The sequence below is a fragment of the Eutrigla gurnardus genome (genome assembly GCF_963514095.1).
Source record: "Eutrigla gurnardus genome assembly, chromosome: 22".
Classification (NCBI taxonomy): Eukaryota; Metazoa; Chordata; class Actinopteri; order Perciformes; family Triglidae; genus Eutrigla; species Eutrigla gurnardus.
Window position 1 is genome coordinate 16,360,175 of NC_139933.1, and position 21,200 is coordinate 16,381,374.

General features: G+C 42.1%; 1 protein-coding gene across 1 annotated transcript in view; it reads left to right on the top strand.

Annotated features, from left to right (window-relative positions):
• myo1d (myosin 1D) overlaps window positions 1–21,200 on the top strand; it is a 78,215-nt gene that overhangs the window by 19,216 nt on the left and 37,799 nt on the right. The window contains exons 3-15 of the mRNA XM_084001842.1: window positions 240–333; window positions 1,795–1,960; window positions 2,049–2,102; window positions 2,517–2,612; window positions 3,566–3,682; window positions 4,462–4,665; window positions 4,985–5,130; window positions 5,650–5,764; window positions 5,859–6,029; window positions 17,125–17,195; window positions 19,152–19,226; window positions 20,044–20,176; window positions 20,304–20,470. Coding sequence (XP_083857968.1) covers window positions 240–333; window positions 1,795–1,960; window positions 2,049–2,102; window positions 2,517–2,612; window positions 3,566–3,682; window positions 4,462–4,665; window positions 4,985–5,130; window positions 5,650–5,764; window positions 5,859–6,029; window positions 17,125–17,195; window positions 19,152–19,226; window positions 20,044–20,176; window positions 20,304–20,470 — 1,609 coding nt within the window. The remainder of the gene's footprint in view (window positions 1–239; window positions 334–1,794; window positions 1,961–2,048; window positions 2,103–2,516; window positions 2,613–3,565; window positions 3,683–4,461; window positions 4,666–4,984; window positions 5,131–5,649; window positions 5,765–5,858; window positions 6,030–17,124; window positions 17,196–19,151; window positions 19,227–20,043; window positions 20,177–20,303; window positions 20,471–21,200) is intronic.

Sequence of the window (21,200 nt, forward strand, 5' to 3'; positions counted from 1 at the left end):
GGCAGAAGTTTATTTTGGTGATTTTTATTTTATCTTATAAAAAACATACTCTTTTTTTGTGGGGTTCAGCGAGTCCATAGTGGTGAAATATCAACTTTATTTATTTTATTTTGTCCAATGTTTACAATTTCTGTTCTTGAGGTTTGGAGGTTTCATTCAAAAGGCAGCTAAGAAACACCTAAAATATATGAATTGTTATTTTTAAAGACTTCTGTGTATGTTTGTTTTTTTAATTACAGGGGAAAGTGGAGCTGGAAAGACGGAGGCCAGCAAGTACATCATGCAATACATCGCTGCCATCACCAACCCCAACCAGAGGGCCGAGGTCGAAAGGTGAGCTGCTGGTTGGTTTTTAGTGACTGACCTGCGTCAGATTATCAGACAGAGAGGAGCTTGTCTCTGCTCTGCAGCTGCTGTGCATCATCCTGCTGCACAAACACTTCTCTGGAAATACATATGAAAAAGAAAGAAACCCAGTCATAAATTCCATGGAGATGTTTGTTTATTGAAATGAGCCCAGATGAACATATTTTACTGTGAGGTCAGCTTTATTATCTGGAAGTAAGTCATGTTGCAGGAGTCATAGTGAGATACAGTTACGACTCAACAAGGCGTTTGGTCCATATCACTGATAACTGAATGGGAGTGTTGAAACCAATAGATGTGAAGAGTAAACATCAACAGAATGTAGGTCAGAGATAAAAGAACATGAGCTTTAAGCACTTGAAACAACATTAAGTACAAATTGCTGCTGATACATTCACTCATATTGAAACTACTGAGTAGAAAATAAACACTCATTAAATAAATATTAAGCGCTAGAGAGGACATCCAAGTGTAGATTATAATTTCATAAAATGTAGGTCATCATGATCTATTCGTTGCCATGTGACTGATGCATTCAGCCCTCAGTGTCAGAATATCTCATTAAAATTCACTTAACACTTGTGCATCACAATTAATTATTTTTCAATACGTTTCGCTGTGTTGATGCATATTGCATCTATTTTGGCAAGGATGTACGTTTTTATTTTTATTGAATCTCAACTTCTATAATAAACTGTGTGGCCAACATAAAGACACTCAGTCACACAAACACGTTGCCATTGAAACCCATTAAATAATGCCTTCTATTAAATCAGGTTTCCAGTCTTCAATATGGCTTCAATGTTTTCCAGCAGGTCTCATTGTTGCTTTTTGGGCAAATGCATGTTATTTCCCTGGTGTCCATTAGGAGGCGTTGCTGCTGCATTATGGAGGACTGCAGTGTTTTATACAATCAAAACCAATATTGTTGCTGGGGTTACAGTTAGCATTAAGTACACAGACAACTATTATTGTGTTGTTGTTTTGTGCCATTAAGATTAAATTTTAAATGTTTAAAATTGTGAAAATGAATGAATATTTGGTTGTGATGATCAGTAGAGAAGTTGCTGAAGAGATTCAACAAAATATTTATATATAATGTTATGAGCAACTTTTTTAAAGGGATGTAGAAGGGTTAAATGTACTTTTCTGTATGTTTTGGCAACATTACAGGGTTTCAAACAAAAGCAGTAGGACGTAATCTTAGTTCAGGAGATTAGTGAGACACGATAACATCCTTATCTCAAGTTATGAAACTCAGTGAATTAAAGGTCACAACCTTCTTAGGCAAAAACGACACCCTGTTGCATAAAAGTTATTTGAAAAAATAAGAGATTGTAGTTCTTCTGAGTTTTAAATGATGGAGTCCGCTGCAGTGAGATCTGGTTGCACCTCTTTAACCTAACACCTTGCGGTGTCGTCCCACAGGGTGAAAAACATGCTGCTTAAATCCAACTGTGTGCTGGAGGCCTTCGGCAACGCCAAGACCAACCGCAACGACAACTCCAGCCGCTTCGGCAAGTACATGGACATCAATTTTGACTTCAAGGGCGATCCCATCGGAGGCCACATCAGCAACTACCTGCTGGAAAAGGTAAAGGCCTGAGCACACTCACTGCATGAATATGATCTGATTTGGAAGAGAAGCAGCAGGATGATAGAACTCTTCTGTTCCCCAACAGTCCAGAGTCATCTTCCAACAGGAAGGAGAGAGGAGCTTCCATTCCTTCTACCAGGTGTGTGTGTGTGTGTGTGTGTGTGTGTGTGTGTGTGTGTGTGTGTGTGTGTGTGTGTGTGTGTGTGTGTGTGTGTGTGTGTGTGTGTGTGTGTGTGTGTGTGTGTGTGTGTGTGTGTGTGTGTGTGTGTGTGTGTGTGTTTTTAATTATCTGGTATTTTACCCTGTAATGTATCATGATCCTTCCTATACCGAGAACTTTTAATTTTTTTAATGAAAACGAAGGTGCTTAGCTTAGCTTAGCTTCGTCGTTAAAATGTTTCCTTTATTTATGCAGGGAGACCTTTATGATTTTGGATTTAAGATGATTTGATTGTATCTTTACAAAATGCTGCCAGTGTGTTTTGGTGCCACACAAGTGTTTTAAGCAAGATCCTGTATGAGGTGTTCGAAGTAACGTTTTGTTTCCTACTAGCTGCTCAGAGGAGCTCCAGATTCCCTGTTACGCTCTCTTCACATCCAGAAGGATCCGACAGCTTACAACTACATCAAAGTTGGAGGCCAAATTAAGGTAATAATAATAATACATTTCATTTATAGTCCACACTAATTCATGCAGTCTGTGGTCCTCCAGAGGTCTAGATAGTAGCTCACATTAGTCCAGAGACCAGACTATGTGGAGGAACCAGAGACTGTCTGTGGTCCAAACAATAAGGTTGCTGCCAAATTTATGTCTAATGCTTTAATTGTTGATGGAACAGTTACTATGTTAGCGTAGCCTAGCACCCATCAAACCAGACTCCATTCAGAAAACAAGCATTTTAAGTTCTTTACTTGTCGTCTTGCAGACAGACCTAACAAAGCAAGACTTCAGATTTTTACAAATTGTCCTTTTTATCCCTTTATTGCAATTAAATCACAACAAAATGTTTATTTTGGATTCATACCGCTGTAGTAAACTCCTCTGGATGATGTTATGAACTTAAACAGGACGCCGTTTGATTACCAGGCGTATCTGGGATTTCACAACATGTACAAACCAGCAAAAGGGTTATTTAAAAACCCAGAAAACAAATGAAGTTTGTTTGCAGAGGGATAAACCTCACCGAGCACACGACTTCCAGATGTGTTGTTCTCACCGCAGTTTACATGCAACAAACCACATAAGTCACATATTTGAGTGGAGAGAAAGTACCTCAGCGACGAGCATCTCCGTGTTTCTTTCGTGCACCGACGTCTGTGCAGGAGCTTAATGGGTCGCAACAAAACTACTCGACGGCAACAAACGAGCCTGATGTCATGGAACACGATGCAACCAAACGGCTGAGGTGGCGTTTTGCACTCTGTGTGCCTCAGCAAAACATCAGCTTGTAATTGTGTTAACTTTGGGGAATTTGATGTCCCAGCTAGAATAAATGGAAGAGAACGGACCAAACGCAGTTTATCCACATTTATAATTGCTTCCACAGGGGAAAATAAACAGTGTTTTTGTCCTCGTCATCTCTCTCCTCTTTCCTTCTCCAGTCTTCCATCAACGACGGCGCTGAGTTCAAAGCCGTGGCCGACGCCATGAAAGTCATCGGTTTCACGGGGGATGAGGTTCAGACCGTTTACAAGATCCTGGCCACCATCCTGCATCTGGTAATACCCAGTAATACCCCGAAATCCCTGCTCATTTTCTCAGGCAAGCTGTGTCCCAGCACGGGGAGATACTGTGTCTGGGTTTGGAGATCGATGAGCCTCGTGTTTGGCACAATGGAGCGCCGTCCTTGCCAAGATAGTGAGCGGCCAGATTTTGACAATGCTTTTGTTTACTTTCATTTTTTGGAGGGGGGGGAAGGGGTCTTCTTTTTCCTGGATAGTGTGCCCAATGCAGAAGCAGCTCTCATTTAAGGTTTATTTACAGGCCTGAGAGAATATAATAGGAAGTTTCCTGTAAACGATTAAGGCAAGGCAACTTTATTTGTCTAGCACATTTCATACACCAGGCAGACTCAAAGTGCTTCTCATCATAACATACAATGAAGTGAAAAAAAATAGAAGAATTAAAAGAAAATAAAGGCAAAATTAAAATGCATTACAGAAAGACAAGGAGAATAAAAACATATTTGCAATAATAAAAAAACAGTGCAGACGTTAAAAGCTATGGTGAACATAAAAGTTTTCAGTCTAGTTTTAAAAGTGGTCAGAGTTGGGGCAAGTCTTACATCTTCAGGAAGTTTATTCCTTTTATCTGTTGCATAGTGACTAAATGATGCTGTCCCGTGATTGTTGTTTACTCTGGGAATCACTAACAGATTGTTCTCAGAAGATCTTAGTGGTCCAGAAGGCTTATGGAGTGGGAGCATCATTAAGTCATCTGGTCGTCATTAAAAAGGAAAAGGCCTGGTGGTCACTGAACACGGTCTCTTCTCTCTCAGGGAAACCTGGCGTTCGGGGTGGACGGCGACGTGACCTTGATAGAGAGCACGAAGCTGGTGTGCGTGATCCGGGAGCTGCTGTCCACCAAGGAAGAAAACGTGGAGAAGGCCCTGCTGTACCGCACCGTGGCGACGGGCCGCGACGTCATCGAGAAGCAGCACACGGCGCAGGAGGCCGGCTACGGACGCGACGCTCTGGCCAAGGTAACGCGGGAAAGATGTTAAAATTACACGTTGATACCGAAAACACCGCCGGCTTGTGAGTTCCACTCTGAGCTTTTTTGCTGTGAATCACACCAGCGTGAGTCACCATGTTGTGACTGCAGACAGAAAGCTGGCGACTGCGGAGGAAGAAATGTGCGTAGGCAGCTTTTGTAAAGCGGCGCCGGCGGGCCGTGAAACAACAGTGATGATATTGTGACATTTCAGTCTCAGCGACTTAGTCTGAGCCCTTGAGCAAGGCACCTGCTCCCCAGCTGGTCTGTTAACACACTTTGTTTTCCTGTTTTTTTGGCGTCCTCAGGCGATGTACGAGCGTCTGTTCTGCTGGATTGTGGGACGGATCAACGACATCATCGAGGTAAAAAACTACGACGCCCGAGTCCACGGGAAGAACACCGTCATCGGGGTGCTGGACATCTACGGCTTTGAGATTTTCCAGAACAACAGGTGTGGATTTTTTATTTAACCGACCCATATTCAACCAGGTGAAACCAGAATATTCCACCAAATGTAGAAGCATCAAATCATCTTATTAGAAAACATCTGTGTCAGACCCCGGCTCCTCCTCCTCTCCGCATGTCCAAGTGCCCTTGAGCAAGACACTGAACCAAATTTGCATTCGAGCAGCGCACGTTTCATGCATTTATGTCACAATGTGTACAATGTGTACAAATACAACAACTTTTGTTTATTAAAACGTTTTTAGAATTTATGCAAAAAATATTTAAACCCTGTCTGTTACTGTACATGAATAGAAATGGTAGAATGTAGCGATGTATTTCTTGGAAACTTACTATCGATGGATTACTATACCAAGAAAGTTGTGAGTGGATTCAGAATCTTAGAAGATAAAAATCTCGATCTTTTCATTAATTTATTTTTTCCCCATATTAACACGTGACAGCATGCCATGGCATTCATAACATAGTAGATTAACGTAGAATTGGATTTCCACTTCGTCCGCAGCTTTGAACAGTTCTGCATCAACTACTGTAACGAGAAGCTGCAGCAACTTTTCATCCAGCTGGTCCTGAAGCAGGAACAGGAGGAGTATCAGAGGGAAGGAATCCCCTGGAAACACGTACGTCTCAGCTTCTCTAATATTTGTGGACTCTCCAGAATGTCCTTCAGGATAAATCCGGTTGACACCATGTGAAATTGTCCTCTGCGGTTAGATCGACTACTTCAACAACCAGATCATCGTGGATCTGGTGGAGCTGCAGCATAAAGGCATCTTCTCTGTGCTCGACGAAGCCTGCATGAACGTGGGCAAAGTCACCGACGAGGTTTTCCTGCAGGGACTCAACGGCAAGCTGGCCAAACACGCCCACTACACCAGCCGCAAGGTAGGAACCCAGAACGCACAGCTGACCTCCAGTCATGTGACCTTCGCTGACAGTTTCCTGCTTCTTTGGCTGCTGTTGATGTTGTTGATGTCAAAGATTCAGACGTTCACTCAGAACTCTTATTTATGACATCTGTTTAAACGCCTGAAGACAAAAATGTAATTTTCTCATTTTGAGTTGCTAAAAAAATGTAGATGTGTTCCTGTGACATCAATTTAATCAGATTTAGTCAGCTATTTTGATGAATAATGAATCGTTGGTCCCAGCTTCTCCGATATTATAATTAAGACCAAATATCCAATGACATCAGTTCAACGAAGTCACAATTCATTTAAAATTTAAATGAATTGTTATATTTAAAATGTTAAAAAAAAATGTAATTTCATATATATATGTATATATATATATATATATATATATATATTGATCCTTTGTTGCAGCTATAGTCTGAATGCTGAACATATAATATATGTTATCTGTCGAACTGGAGATTTTATCACATTTCTGGTCACAAAAGACAGGGTAAAATGAAGAACATTAAGCGGTGTGTGTGTAGATTGTGGCGGTGCAGGATGTAGCTGTAGTAACCTGAGAACACCAGCGGGCGGATTACAACGTGCAGTAAGTAACCATTAGTGCCCGAACATGATCCAGTTAGTTTTAATGGTCAGGAAGGATTCCAGTCTAATTCACTTTAATGGATTCACGGTCAGATTAAACAGGAGCAGATTGGCTTTACTAACATCCAGCGTTTCTGTTTGGGATCAGACGACCCGGCCGGCGACATCAATTCAATTCAATTGTATAGTGTCATCACAACAGAAGTCATCTCAGGACACATTGAGCAGGACAAGAATACGCTCATGATTTTCAGAGTCAATCCACTTTCAAAGCCCCAACATCACTGATCTGGGATCTGTTTCACTTCCTCTGCCGACAAAACATGTTAAAAGCAGACTTCAAAAAGCACAGCGGTTGTTTTTTTAAAACTGACTGTAAGCTTCTGTGCTGACACAAGGGGGCGCCATTTGCCAGGGAGAGCGAGAGGCGAGTCTGACTCGACACTTTGCACAAGTGATGTCACTACCAGCCAATGGGAGCATACGGAGGACCGTGTTTACACATTTATGAGGGAGAGAGGGAGAGAGAGGGAGAGAGAAGGAGGAGAGAGAGACTATTAGCAACTGTACTTATCATGACACTATCACACAAACTTTGGGATGAATCAACGGCTTGATGATGTGATGACATATCGGGTGGACACGGACATAAACAACGACCTCGAAGCCTCAATTCTAGAGTTTCCAGCCTTGGATTTGTGTCGGCTCAAACTCTGTGGAACTATTGAATCTAATCTATTGAATAAATGAAAGCCTGCCTGACGAGGTCTAAATTAAACAGAAACAACATGCTGCGTGTACTAGACGTATAACTGGGGCTTAAGAAAGCGATGTGTTCCGATGACGAGGTGTGAGGAAAGCAGAGTCCAGATCGATCCCTCCGATCCGCTGCTCTGGACCTTAAAGACTTTTGAAACTCACAGCGATCCAGCTGATACTTCCTGGAAGTATGAATCAATATCAGCCACAGATGCTTCTGCGCAGGTTCGAGTCCTGTTGCCAGGCAACATTCACATAATGGAGCTTTTTTTCCCCCCAGGAAGTAATGATTGTTTTCCATTTTAATGTAACGGCAGTGAGAGACGAGGCTTCCACTTCTAATGTCGTCATTGCAACAAGAGATTTTATAAGCTATAAATAAACAAGAGAGACTGTTGATGAGATATGTTGAGAGCAGCTCAAAGTTGAACTTCTTCCAATGAAGATAATATTTTCTATCATTACAGCTGTGTTTCCACTGTATTATAATTATATATCCCTTTGGACTCCGGCCTCCAGCGATGGGTGACAAAAGCATTAATAAATATCTGCGTGCAACAATACTGCTTATAAATGCCAAACGGGATAAAAATGTTGTGATACCCACTCCTAATAGAATTAATGTGAAAATGAAATTAATAATGTATGATTTGCGTACGAGAAACTAAAATGTATTCTTATTCTTCTCTTTTAATTTGCTCTTGGTTTCCATTAGAAACAGCGTTGTAGTTTTAGTATAGAGTTCAGTATAGAGTGATACGTGTGGCTCTGTTACCGGACTGTGTTTAAATAGAAGTCCAGGTGTCACAAACACAATGAACACACACATGTGACGTCACATGGGTTGAATGAAACCTTTAACTTGTCTGTGGATCCATCTGTATTAAGTCATTGATTGTTTTTTATTTTGAGTAATTGGAAATTAATTGTAAAGGTGCAACAGTGTTATCAGCACCACCTAGTGGTCATAGTGATATCTGCAGTCGTTATCTTTTTTAAATTTGTGAATTACTTTCAGTCCCCCCAAAAAAACCCAAGAGACATAAATGCTCTCTCTGTATATTAATGGCACCCAAAATAGACATCCAGTGAGTCAAAGAAGGTCTTGGGAAAGTTCAAACCTGATGTTTGTGTGGAGGACCGGCACGCAGTATATCTTGGGATAATTAGATCAGTCGTATCAACTAAATCCTGGAGAAGAAGACCCATATAGAGTCTTTACGATGGGTCGGCCTTGCAGCGAATTGGGACGCGGCCGCCGGATTGGGACGTGGCTAACGAATATCATGCAGCACACTGTGAGGCAGAAATTGATGAGAGCCTCCACTGCCGAGAATCGAGAAGGGAGGCGTAGGAAGAGACTGAGTCATGGCTCTATTCTCGGAGATGTTCCTGCAACACGATACGTGTCTGCGAGATAAGACTCATTCATCACTAAATGGCCACGTGTGCACAGAACCGCGTGTTCGATGCTGCAGTGTACAAATCATGCACATGTTGCTGCTGAGAAAAAAACCTGCTAACTGATGAAAAGGAGAAAGTGGAGTTAGCAGATGTTGTGGCTTCCACATGTCGATATGTCACGTTGCTTCCTCACTGCCTTCCAGCCACTCTCATTATGAATTAATCAGATGCTTTTTGAGCCAGAGGCTTGTTTACAGAGACCTCCACCCGACAGGCAAACTGTAAAATCCAGCCGTCTGCAAGTTGATTTCCATCCGTTTGTGTTTGTGAGACTCTTCACTTTCATCGCCACATTAATTAAACCGTTAAACTCCTGTTGTGTGAACTTGTTTGAGGCATACAGGGTTTTATTTGCATTGCATCACAACCAAACCTGGCTGGTGATGCTCTTTGTTTTTCTCTGCGTTGCCATGCAGCTTGTTGTCCTAACGTGATTCATCTGCCGCCTCTGTGTGCGTAGGTTCACAGCTGTACAGCAAACCAAACGCATATGGTCGACGACAGCAGAATGGGATGAAACTACGCATTAAATTGTATTAGTTACAGCTGGAGAATATGAGCTGTATATAAACAAGTTATGTAAAGCATATAGAGACAATGGGTCTTTGGTTTTGATGCCTGAAATGAGGTCTGGAGGTTGGCGAACACAAAGAGACGAAATTTCACTCCTGAATTTTGAAGGTTATCCACGTCTTTAAAAAACCGGTCGCTAACAAGTGGCTAAATGAGGATACTAAAGATCGCCACGGCGACTAGTCCGCCTTTACAGCCTTGTTGTGTATACTGGTGCTAGTTAGCCCAACTGTAAATTACCACCTAGAAATGTTCTAGTATATTAGCAGCAGGCTAATAAAACAGCTATATTGGTTAAGAGTGGACTTGAAAAATAAAAAAATAAATGAGCATCTCAAATGATAAACTAAGACAACTGATGGTAATCTTTGGGTTTAAATGTTTCGTTTTAGCGTTATCGGCTCTAATCAGCGACATATTCAGCATCAGAAGGAGGGTTTTTATTCTGAAAAGCGCACGGCCGCAGTTTGCGGTCAAAAAGTTATCACAGTTTAAATATGCAGGTCTTCGGGAGGGAACCAGCAGACTTGGTGCAGAGTCAGACATTGTTTGCTTTATGGGATTTCACGGGACTTACTGCTACTGGTAGATAGTTACCGCCTCCTCTTTTTTTACCTCTTCTCAACCCTCTCACTCTCGCTGCTTTGATCTTCCCACTTATAATCATTTGCTGACACAGTTGTTTCTTTTTGGGAGCAGCTTCATTTCCTGCCTCTCCCTGCTCTCTCTTTGCTTTCTCTCTCCCTCTAAAGCTCTTTGTTGTCTTTATCACTTTCCTGCCTCCTGATCGTACGTTTGGCGAGCGCCTCGGCGTGTGCAGTGTACAGGTGCAGCATACCGATGTGATGGGATGTTAGCGTGTCCTCCGCCTGCTGCCGCATGTACTTAATGCATGCAGGGGGTCGGCGCTAAAGCCCTAAAGCTTTGGAGGGCCGCGTGTCAGCGATGCTAATCACCGAGATGCTGCGTTCATTAAGGCCCAAGGTCAGCAGCAAGGACACAGGATCTAATTGATCTCAGTGAGAGCATGAAGCGTACATACATGTAAATATATCTTAATAGAGCAGTGTTGGTTGTGAGCAAGGACGCTATCACATGGAAGTGGCTGCAGGCAGACATGAAAGGAAGAGGAAACAACCTTTTCCTTTGGATTATGATTTAGTCAGTATATGAAATATTGGGAAATATGGTTCATATACCCTGAGGGTGGTGACCTACTGTCTCACCAACCCTTGTTTGTTTCTTTCACCTGAAAACATCAATAAATAGAGTAATCGTGTCTGGATTGGTGTCGTGTAATACCCTGACAGCTGCCACTCAGTGCTTTGGGCATGAAACCAGCATCCGTCTGCTGCCTGGATCGGCTCCAGTCGTTCCCGCTGAGAGTCCACCACAGGTTTGGAGTCAGACGAGGCCCATCAGGAGGTCTGGCTTGTGCCCTCGTATTGTCGATGGAGAGCAGGGGGCACGAGGTGGCAACCTGGACTGATGGAGGAGGGTCAGATGGAGATGGAGGTAGGGGTCAGGCTGGGATCGGTACTCAGAACTAGAAAAAAAAATGACATTTACAAACACGGAGATGTCTGAGCCAGCAGCTAGCAGCTAACAATGCCAAGAGTGCTTGACGGAGGGTGACGCAGTTTTCACCAGGGTGGTGGCAAAGGGTGGGCGTTACGTCACAATTAGGAGTGGGTAAAAATACAAAGACTCAATTTGTCCTCTGATTAATATCATCTGATGTACATATACAGGTACTTGTGTTTTCATCTTTATTTATATCGCAATATCGTGATACGTATCATACCGTGACCAAAGTATCGTGATACGTATCGTATTGTGAGTTTCTTGCCAATACTAGTCACAATGCAGTCTCTTTTGTTGATTAATTTCTCTCACCACCACTCTAACTTTTAATTGTACTTTTGCACTTTTCATGTTTTATGTATAAATAAATTCTGCTGTATAAATAAACCCGCTTCTCACCTCACTTCTCCCTCCGTTTTCAGTTTGTTTTTTCTGCAACTTTACTCTTAATAATTTAATTCCTCTCTCTCACACCTGCTTGATTCTGCATTTTGTCTTTATTATATTTAATAGAAGCAACAAGCCGTCGTTCTCGCTGCTTCACTGCGTCTCCTTTTCAAGTCTTCATGCTTCTTCCTTTATTGTAAATTTGACAACAATCTGTAGAGCTTTTAGGGGAAATGTTCCACTGTGGTGTGACTTTTATAATAGGCTGAATCCTTTAACTGAGTTTTATTTTATTTGAAGTTTGTTGTAGCTGAATTAGCGGTTTTCCAGTCACGGATTGGTGCCTGAAGCTGCTCAGCATAATCACTCCGCTTGAATTAGCATCATTAGCATTTCCACAACAACCGAGTCGAGTGTGTTGATCTACGTTTTTTTTTTTAAAGGAGCGATTTAATTAGATTTTATCTGCTGGTGTTTCACCTTTCTAGTATACCCGTCTAACTTTAGGCAGGAACAGATTCATCGTAGTGTTATTAATGCTAAACATTTAGAATTTACATTTCGCCAAACCAAAGGTTAAATCTTCTGGCTTTTAGAATACACAACAAGAATAATGATTTTTTTGGGTGTGTTTTGTGCTGTAAGAAAATTCTCTAAGACTTCACTTCAAAACAAGCACTTAACCAAGACGTATTTAATTCACAATAACCAAAAGGTGACAAAATCTCTAATTAAGCAGCAACGTTTTGGCTCTTTTTTTTCATAAATGCAATTATGTTTTCCGTTCTGGAATAATCAAAGCTGTAGGTTATACTATCTCTCAGGAATAATTAGTGCCATATATATATATATATATATATACAGTGGTGTGAAAAAGTATTTGCCCCCTTCCTGCTTTTTTCTTTTTTTGCATGTTTGTCACACTTAAATGTTTCAGATCACCAAACAAATTTTAATATAAGTCAAGGATAACTCAAGTAAACACAAAATGCAGTTTTTAAATGAAGGTTTGTATTATAAAGGGAGAAAAAAATCCAAACCTTCATGGCCCTGTGTGAAAAAGTATTTGCCCCTCCAGTTAAAACATAACTTAACTAAGGTTTATCACACCTGAGTTCAATTTCTCTAGCCACCCCCAGGCCTGATCACTGCCACACCAGTTCCCAATCAAGAATTCACTTAAATAGGACCTGCCTGACAAAGTGAAGCTCCTCAAAAGCAAGACATCATGGTGAAAACCAAAGAAATTCAGGAACAAATGAGAAAGAAAGCAATTGAGATCTATCAGTCTGGAAAAGGTTATAAAGCCATTTCTAAAGCTTTGAGACTCAAGAGAACCACAGTGAGAGCCATAATCCACAAATGGCGAATACATGACACCGTAATGAGCCTTCCCAGGAGTGGCCGGCCAACCAAAATGACGCCAAGAGTGCAGCGACGACTCATCCAAGAGGTGACAAAAGACCCCAGAACAACATCAAAAGAACTGCAGGCCTCGCTTGCATCAATTAAGGTCAATGTTCATGACTCTACCATAAGAAAGACACTGGGCAAAAATGGCCTACATGGCCGAGTTCCAAGACGGAAACCACTGCTGAGCCAAAAAAATATTAAAGCTCGTCTAATGTTTGCCAGGAAACATCTTGCTGATCCCCAACACTTTTGAGAGAATACTTTGTGGACTGACGAGACAAAAGTTGAACTTTATGGAAGGTGTGTGTCCCAATACATCTGGCGTAAAAGTAACACCGCTTTTCAGAAAAAGAACATCATACCAACAGTAGAATATGGTGGTGGTAGTGTGCTGGTCTGGGGCTGTTTTGCTGCTTCAGGGCCTGGAAGACTTGCTGTGATAAATGGAGCCATGAATTCTGCTGTCTACCAACAAATCCTGAAGGAGAATGTCCGTCCATCTGTTCGAGACCTCAAGCTGAAGCGAACTTGGGTTCTGCAGCAGGATAATGATCCAAAACACACCAGCAAGTCCACCTCTGAATGGCTAACGAAGAACAAAATTAAGACTTTGGAGTGGCCTAGTCAAAGTCCTGACCTGAATCCTATTGAGATGCTGTGGCATGACCTCAAAAAGGCGGTCCATGCTCGAAAACCCTCCAATAAGGTTGAATTACAACGACTGTGCAAAGAGGAGTGGGCCAAAATTCCTCCACAGCGCTGTCAAAGACTCATTGCAAGTTATCGCAAACGCTTGATGGCTGTTGCTGCTGTTAAGGGTGGCCCAACCAGTTATTAGGTTTAGGGGGCAAATACTTCACATAGGGCAATGTACATTTGGATTTTCTTTTCCCCTTAATAAAAGAAAACTTCATTTAAAAACTGCATTTTGTGTTTACTTGAGTTATCCTTGCCTTATATTAAAATTTGTTTGATGATCTGAAACATTTAAGTGTGACAAACATGCAAAAAAAGAAGAAAGCAGGAAGGGGGCAAATACTTTTTCACACCACTGTATATATATATATATATATATATATATATATATATATATATATATATATATATAAGCTTGATGAATATCAGTGGGTGTTTATTTCCACCGTCCATTATTTATGTTTCTTATATAAAAGTGTGTCTCTCTCTCTGGCTCATATCCCTCCCTTCCTCATTTATTCTGACCTTGTTCCATTACTATTAGTGAGACCTCCTGCTCCACACACACACACACACACACACACACACACACACACACACACACACACACACACACACACACACACACACACACACACACACACACACACACACACACAGAGCCATTTCCATCACACCCTCGGTGTTAACACTAGGCTGAGTCCCAAACACAGAGGAGGTGCTAATAATAAAGCTGCCAAGTTTGTGTGTGTGTGTGTGTGTGTGTGTGTGTGTGTGTGTGTGTGTGTGTGTGTGTGTGTGTGTGTGTGTGTGTGTGTGTGTGTGTGTGTGTGTGTGTGTGTGTGTGTGTGTGTGTGTGTGTGTGTGTGTGTGTGTGTGTGTGTGTGTGTGATGGATGAGGGCCGTGTGGCTTCCAGCAGATGCAGGCCGTCTGTCTGTCTCTCTGTGCGTTCATCTGTTTGTGTCAGAAACATTTACCTCCTGAAAATCTGTCTTCTTAATTCCCAGACAGATCATCTGCTACGGTATCTGCCTGAAATTAATATATCCTTTATCAAAATTATAGAAAGTGTGTGTGACTTGTAACATTAAGTTAATGGAGGTGAATTTCTCTAATGGAAAATATCATCAAGTGACTTGGACAAGCTGTGTAGCTCGCTGTCAAGCTAGAGAAAATAAAGGCTGACTTTTATTTTTTAATACAGTTTTTGAATGTATTAATCTTTTATTCATGCAGAGAAACCTCATTATGATATTCTTATTTATATTTGATTATTTTGATATATGTGAGGCAATAAAAATATTTCTTTAAGCGTATAGAAGTAAAGTGATTCCAGGATGTTTTGCTGAGTTTTAAGCATGTTTTCGTTATCGGGGAAAGTACATTGTATTTTGTAATCATGACGTGATGTTTTCATATCATATATGTAATAATCTTCTCTTTCATTTGTCTGCCAGTCACATATCTGTTTGTCTGCCAGAGAGTATTGCTTGAGGCGCTTCAATGCGTCGGTAGATTTCTGAAGCACCAGACAGGTAAATGGTCTTGTGATCTCCAGAGACGGGTTTCACTCATTCCCGTCCCAGATTCACTGTGGGGACCTGTGTGCTTTATGATTGGGGCTTTTGGTCCTGAATAGAGGCCGACTGATTCAGCTCTCTGATGTGAATGTGTCTCCGTCTGTGAGGTGTTTTATTGTGTTGGTGACATTTCCTCTCATATGGGATTGTTCCCTCCGTTCCTCCTCTGAGATAGTCTGAGAGCTGATGAGTCAGCCAATATTTCCACAAAGACCTGCACTGATGGAACGCACCGCGTCGTCTCGGCTCACGCAAACAACGGGTCGAGGCTGTAAAAGTTTTATTGTTGGCTGTGTTTTTCTTCCTTCACTTCCTCCTCATAGTCTTGGCGTCTTCATGGCTTCCGGGAAACCAAACAGCATCCTGTCTGAGTTTCTAACATCATCCAGCGGCATTTACATCGGCTGGTTTACTACAGTAATACAAAATAAAAAATAATTTGTGATTTAAATGCAATAAACGGATAGACAGCCTCTGGTTTGGACCACAGACAGCCTCCGGTTTGGACCACAGACAGCCTCCGGTTTGGACCACAGACAGCCTCTGGTTTGGACCACAGACAGCCTCTGGTTTGGACCACAGACGGCCTCTGGTTTGGACCACAGACAGCCTCCGGTTTGGACCACAGACAGCCTCTGGTTTGGACCACAGACGCTCCAATAGGTGTAGTTTCCGTTTCTGATTCAGTCGACAGACGAAGAATCTCAGCGCTGATAAGTTTTGCGTCACAGATTTCTTGCTTGAGATTAAATATTTAGAATAAGCGAATTTTGCCTCATTCATGTCACTTTATTCGCGTCTATTCCCATCTTTGCTTTTAATGCTACGCTAATTGAAAGGCACCGTGATCATGTGGCGTTCACTTGTCACCGGCAGCTTCGCAGATGTGAAGTGCCTGGAGTCCCTGAGCAAGACACCTCACCCCAATTGCTCCTGACGAGCTGGCTGTCGCCCTGCGTGGTTGACCCCGCCGTCGGTGTGTGAATGTGTGTATGAATGGGTGAATGTCAGTCATTCCTGTAAAGCGCTTTGGAGAAAAGCACTATATAAATGAGGACCATTTACCATGTGGACCATCAGAAGCGGTTGCTAGGCTGTGACGTACCTTTGTGCGTTTCCATTCATGCTTCTACCCACACACTCACTGGCCTACATACAGGCATCAGTATCACACACACACAAACACACACACACACACAGACACACACTCTTTCCAACACGCTAAATTCATCTCTCTTCCTCGGTTCCTGTCTCTCCATCGTCTCCATTCTTGAAATGTGGTGCACATCCTTTCCTGTCTTACTCTCTCTCTCTCTCTCTCTCTCTCTCTCTCTCTCTCTCTCTCTCTCTCTCTCTCTCTCTCTCTCCCTCTCTCTCTCTCTCCTCCTCCTTGTTAGACTTGACCCGCTGCGACAGCGTTGGGTGTTTTATGCAAAACTGCATCTCCAATGCAGCAAATCATTAAAGTCGCAACAGTTTATTTGTGTGGCACGTTTATAAAAACAACAGGAGATGAAGTGATCTGACCTCACTACAATACAACATAATGTAATACAATAAATAAAATTAAATGAAACCAACAATACAATAAAAGTCAGAAAGAAGAGGTGACATGATGAAAGCCTTCAGACTCTGAAGAAAGGTGGTCTTTAAACTTGATTTCAAACAGGGCTTCATTCTCAGAGTTTAAGTTTAACATTTATAAAAATGCAGGAATCCAGTTTCTAACTGATCTCACAAAACACATTTTTCGTCCTATATTTTAAGAAATGTTAAATATGGCAATTTTGAAAAGTGAAGAAGTGATGATATTTTTACAAACATGGATGTAAACTTGGCATTTGGTAAGTCCAGCTTCAATACGGATTTAAGATTGTTATCCCCATTTTTTTACCTTTTCGGTGATCTGATTACGCCTTTGCTCTTTAAACACTTTGCTCTGAGAGGATGTTTCATCATCATCACTCACCCGCCGTCTTCCTGTCTCTCCTCCTGTCTCTCCTCCTGTCTCTCTGCAGCTCTCCCCGACTGACAAAAATTTGGAGTTTGACAGAGACTTTCGCATCAGACACTACGCGGGAGATGTGGTGTAAGTGTCTTTCAAGTTTTTATTTATTCAGGGAAAGCTTTTTACTGGTGATTCATGCTTCCTTTTCCCCAACAGTTTATACATATTCATGCCTCGGAGTCGCCCACCAAAAACCACATTCTCCTACTTCTGGCTGCATTAAGAGCAGATGGGCGTTTGGTTTCTAAATTAAAGCTTGATGGTTGTTTTGGCGATGAGAACACCACTCATTCACACTTTCTGGCTCTATTTTCACCAAATATCCTTTTTTTATTCCTTCTATAAATGCGATTCCTTTGTCCATATTTGTATATTTACCAGCAGTTAAGATACTAGTGATGGATAATTGCTATGACCCCTAACTTAATATAATGGTATTGATCAATTAATGTAAAATATGATAAACACGTTTTATTGGCATTGGGAATTTATACGGAATTTCCATTTCTGTGCACCAATAAAATGGCAACATGACAGCTCGTACTGACTTCTCATGTCAGATTTGAACGTTTCTGTAAAATAAAGGAGACACGACATCCAATAACCCAGAAATAAAAATGCAGATAAATCATGATCTGAAGTGGTGCAATAAAACAAGATAATTACAATCAAAAACAACTCCCTCTGTGATATTTAACGTGGAACAGCTTGTAGTTTCCCGTTTCGCATTCAAAACTTTGCGCACACACACACACACACACACTCGAATATTTAGACGGCAAACAGGCGCTTCCCAATCCCCCCAAGTACTTGGACGCCGTTCAAGTGAATAAATCACACACTAAGCTCCCCAAAAAAGCTCCGAGGGGAAACACGTCGAGCCCATTTGTGAGGGCTAAGTGTCTGCCGGGGGGGGGACGAGCCTGACTGGCAGACTTGATTGATCCACTTGGACCAGACGGGAGGCAGAGTGCACATCTCACATCTCTCACGGCGTGGATGTGTTTAACGCTGCACATTAACTGAGAGTTTACACCAACGAGAGGAGCAGCTTATATTTAGACTCAAACCACGATTCATACGGTGGTTTGCAAAAGTATTCATACCCCTTGAAGTTTTCCACATTTTGTTTACAACTTCAAACGTAAATGTATTTCATTGGGATTTTATGTGAACAACACAAAGTGGTGCATTATTGTGGATTGGAAGGAAAATTATACTTGGTTTTCATTTTTTTTTTACAAATAAAAAACTGAAATATCTGGCGAAGTATTCATCCACTCTGATACCCCTAAATAAAATCCAGCTGGTTGCTTTGTGGTCTACACTTATGAAGCCTCGAGTTGCCATTTCTTTGTGGCCATATTCAGAAGGAACAGCATCCTTACTGGATCTGGATCCATCCATCCAACTTTACAGCTAAGTGTCATCTTACTGTATCGGTAGTAGCGACCTGTCAATCAGCAGGAAGCCCCGCCCCTAAAGCATCCCCTGCTTTCTGGTCTGTTGGACTCTAAATCAGAATCAGAATCAGGTTTATTGCCAAAGTAAGTTTTCACTTGCAAGGACTTTGTCTTCCTTGTGTTTGGTGCATACAATAAACATGTAATAAAAAAGAGAGAAAGTACTGGAATGGACCATAATGTACTGAATGAACATTAAGCTGGATTGAAGAAGACTTGAAACTAGAGATTGAGACCATAAACTCATGTTTACAATGTTTACTGAGATAATACATCAAGAGAGAAGTAGAGTAATTTTCCCATAGACTTCTATACAATCAGAGAGGAGTCGCCCCCTGATGGCCAGCAGAGACAATGACAGTTTAAGTCATGTCAGCTTTGACTTCACTTTTCAGCAGCATGAATGTGCAGCCGACAAATCTGCAGCCACGGATATGTTCATGTTCAGGCTGTTTTGGGAACAGCACTATTAAAGCGGCCGTGTGTGAACTGAATGATCGTGTCGTTTCCACGTTTGCCGGTTTAAGGACAGCGTGTGCCAACGTTTACCCACCTGCCTCTCTCCTCTCCACAGATACTCCGTGGTGGGTTTCATTGATAAGAACAAAGACACTCTGTTCCAGGATTTTAAGAGGCTGCTGTACAACAGGTGACACACACACACACACACACAGAGTAATACACACTGTGCTCGCCGTGTTCCTTGCAGTACTTTACATGACATCCCTCCAGAACGAAGAGCACAGAACGAGCACAACTAATCTCCTCTCATCCTCTCATCCTCTCCTCCTTCCCTCCTCTCCTCCTTTCCTCCCATCCTCTCATGCTTCTCCTCTGCTGAATATAAATGAGAGGTCTAGTAATTCCTGACCCGTCTAATGTTCCTTTATTGTACTCTTTACTTGGGTCAAAAGCATGATATACAAAAGTCTACATGATGAAACAAATTGTGCACAATTAATCAAAACTGTTATCAAAAAATGGACTTGTTTAAATTGCAGTATTTGATCAAGATGAAATATCATAATATTTAAGTAGCATATTTATGCTGCAGAGATGTTCTGGCTTGCACATCATATTGTTTGTTGCAGATATCCACACATATCACACCACAATCATTTTAATATCGTTTTTTCAGTCAAAGTGAGATGAATTATGTGAACATCATAAGGGTTAGGGATCTGGGTCAGGGATACTAACTACAGGATCTGGGTCAGGGATGTCAGTGTCAGATAACAACAACAAAACACAAATGTCTTGTGTTTTATCTTCTGTTGACATCAGGTTAAACAGTTGACAAAATCGGCTGATCTGCTCATATTTAAGTAGTTAGATCGGTGGTCTCTATGACGGTCGGCCAGATGACAGCTGATAAGTGGAGTTGTGCTGTGATTGTTATCTGTTTTCACTCAGCAGTCATGTAAGTGTTGTAATCTCTACTTGTACAACTCCGTTCATGTTTCCAGCTCTAACCCAGTGCTGAAGGCGATGTGGCCTGAGGGCAAACTGAGCATCACTGAGGTCACCAAGCGGCCGCTAACGGCTGCAACGCTCTTCAAAAACTCCATGATCTCGTTGGTGGAGAACCTGGCCTGCAAGGTGAGCAGTCAGACGGATCAACCTTCGGAAGTGGAGGATAAACTTACACAGGCTGCACACAGATGCATGTTGAATTTCAGAGTAGATAGTGTTGGATGGATGGTGAACTCCCTGTCGCCCCCTGCAGGAACCCTACTACGTCCGCTGCATCAAGCCCAATGACGTCAAGTCGCCGCTGCTCTTCGAGCAGGAGCGCTGCCGCCACCAGGTGGAGTACCTAGGGCTGCTGGAGAACGTCCGAGTGCGGCGTGCCGGCTTCGCCTACAGACAGACGTACCCTCGCTTCCTGCAGAGGTACCGGCAACATCCCTATCACCCAGAGTGCCTTGCTCCTGTCTTACACCTGGTTTCTGAGACTTACATGGTGCTCTACGTGCATGATTCTACTTATTGCAAGCCAGGCTGCTGCTACCATTTTTGATTAATTGGTCAGAGAAATGGTGGCAGTTATAAAGCACCAGCACTTTGGAACAACAAAGCAGGTCGATTATCGCTGCTCTTCAGTCCCCCATTATTTTGATTCAGTTCAGTCAGGCCTATAATCACCCAAATTATAGGCATATTTCATAATTGATTGTTTGAAGGTTAGATATTTAACACCTTCTCACCTGGACAAACATGCTGGACCCTTGAAGCTCCTCATGAAGGTTATCACATGATGCTTCCTGGCCATACGATGTAAATACATGTTGTGTAAACGCCGATCAGCTGACCTTTGACCTCATCCTGCAGCTCATCACTTACGTCTCCGGCTCTCTTCATTGAGTTTGCAATATTTTGTCTGTTTCCCGCGAGCGTGATATCGTCGCCCTTTGACCTCTGTTAAAAGCAGGCTGGATTCTAATAAGCAGAAAGACACGTTGTTGTAAAACATTTGACCCTTTTTCTGTTTGTTGGAACCGCTAGTCAGTGAGCTGCGTTAACAACTCATGTTTTATTCATGTGGAAGCTCAAGCACCCGACATTACAGGTCTGTTTACTCAGCAATTAGCACTAATTGGCTTTCAGGCGGAGTACCAATAAT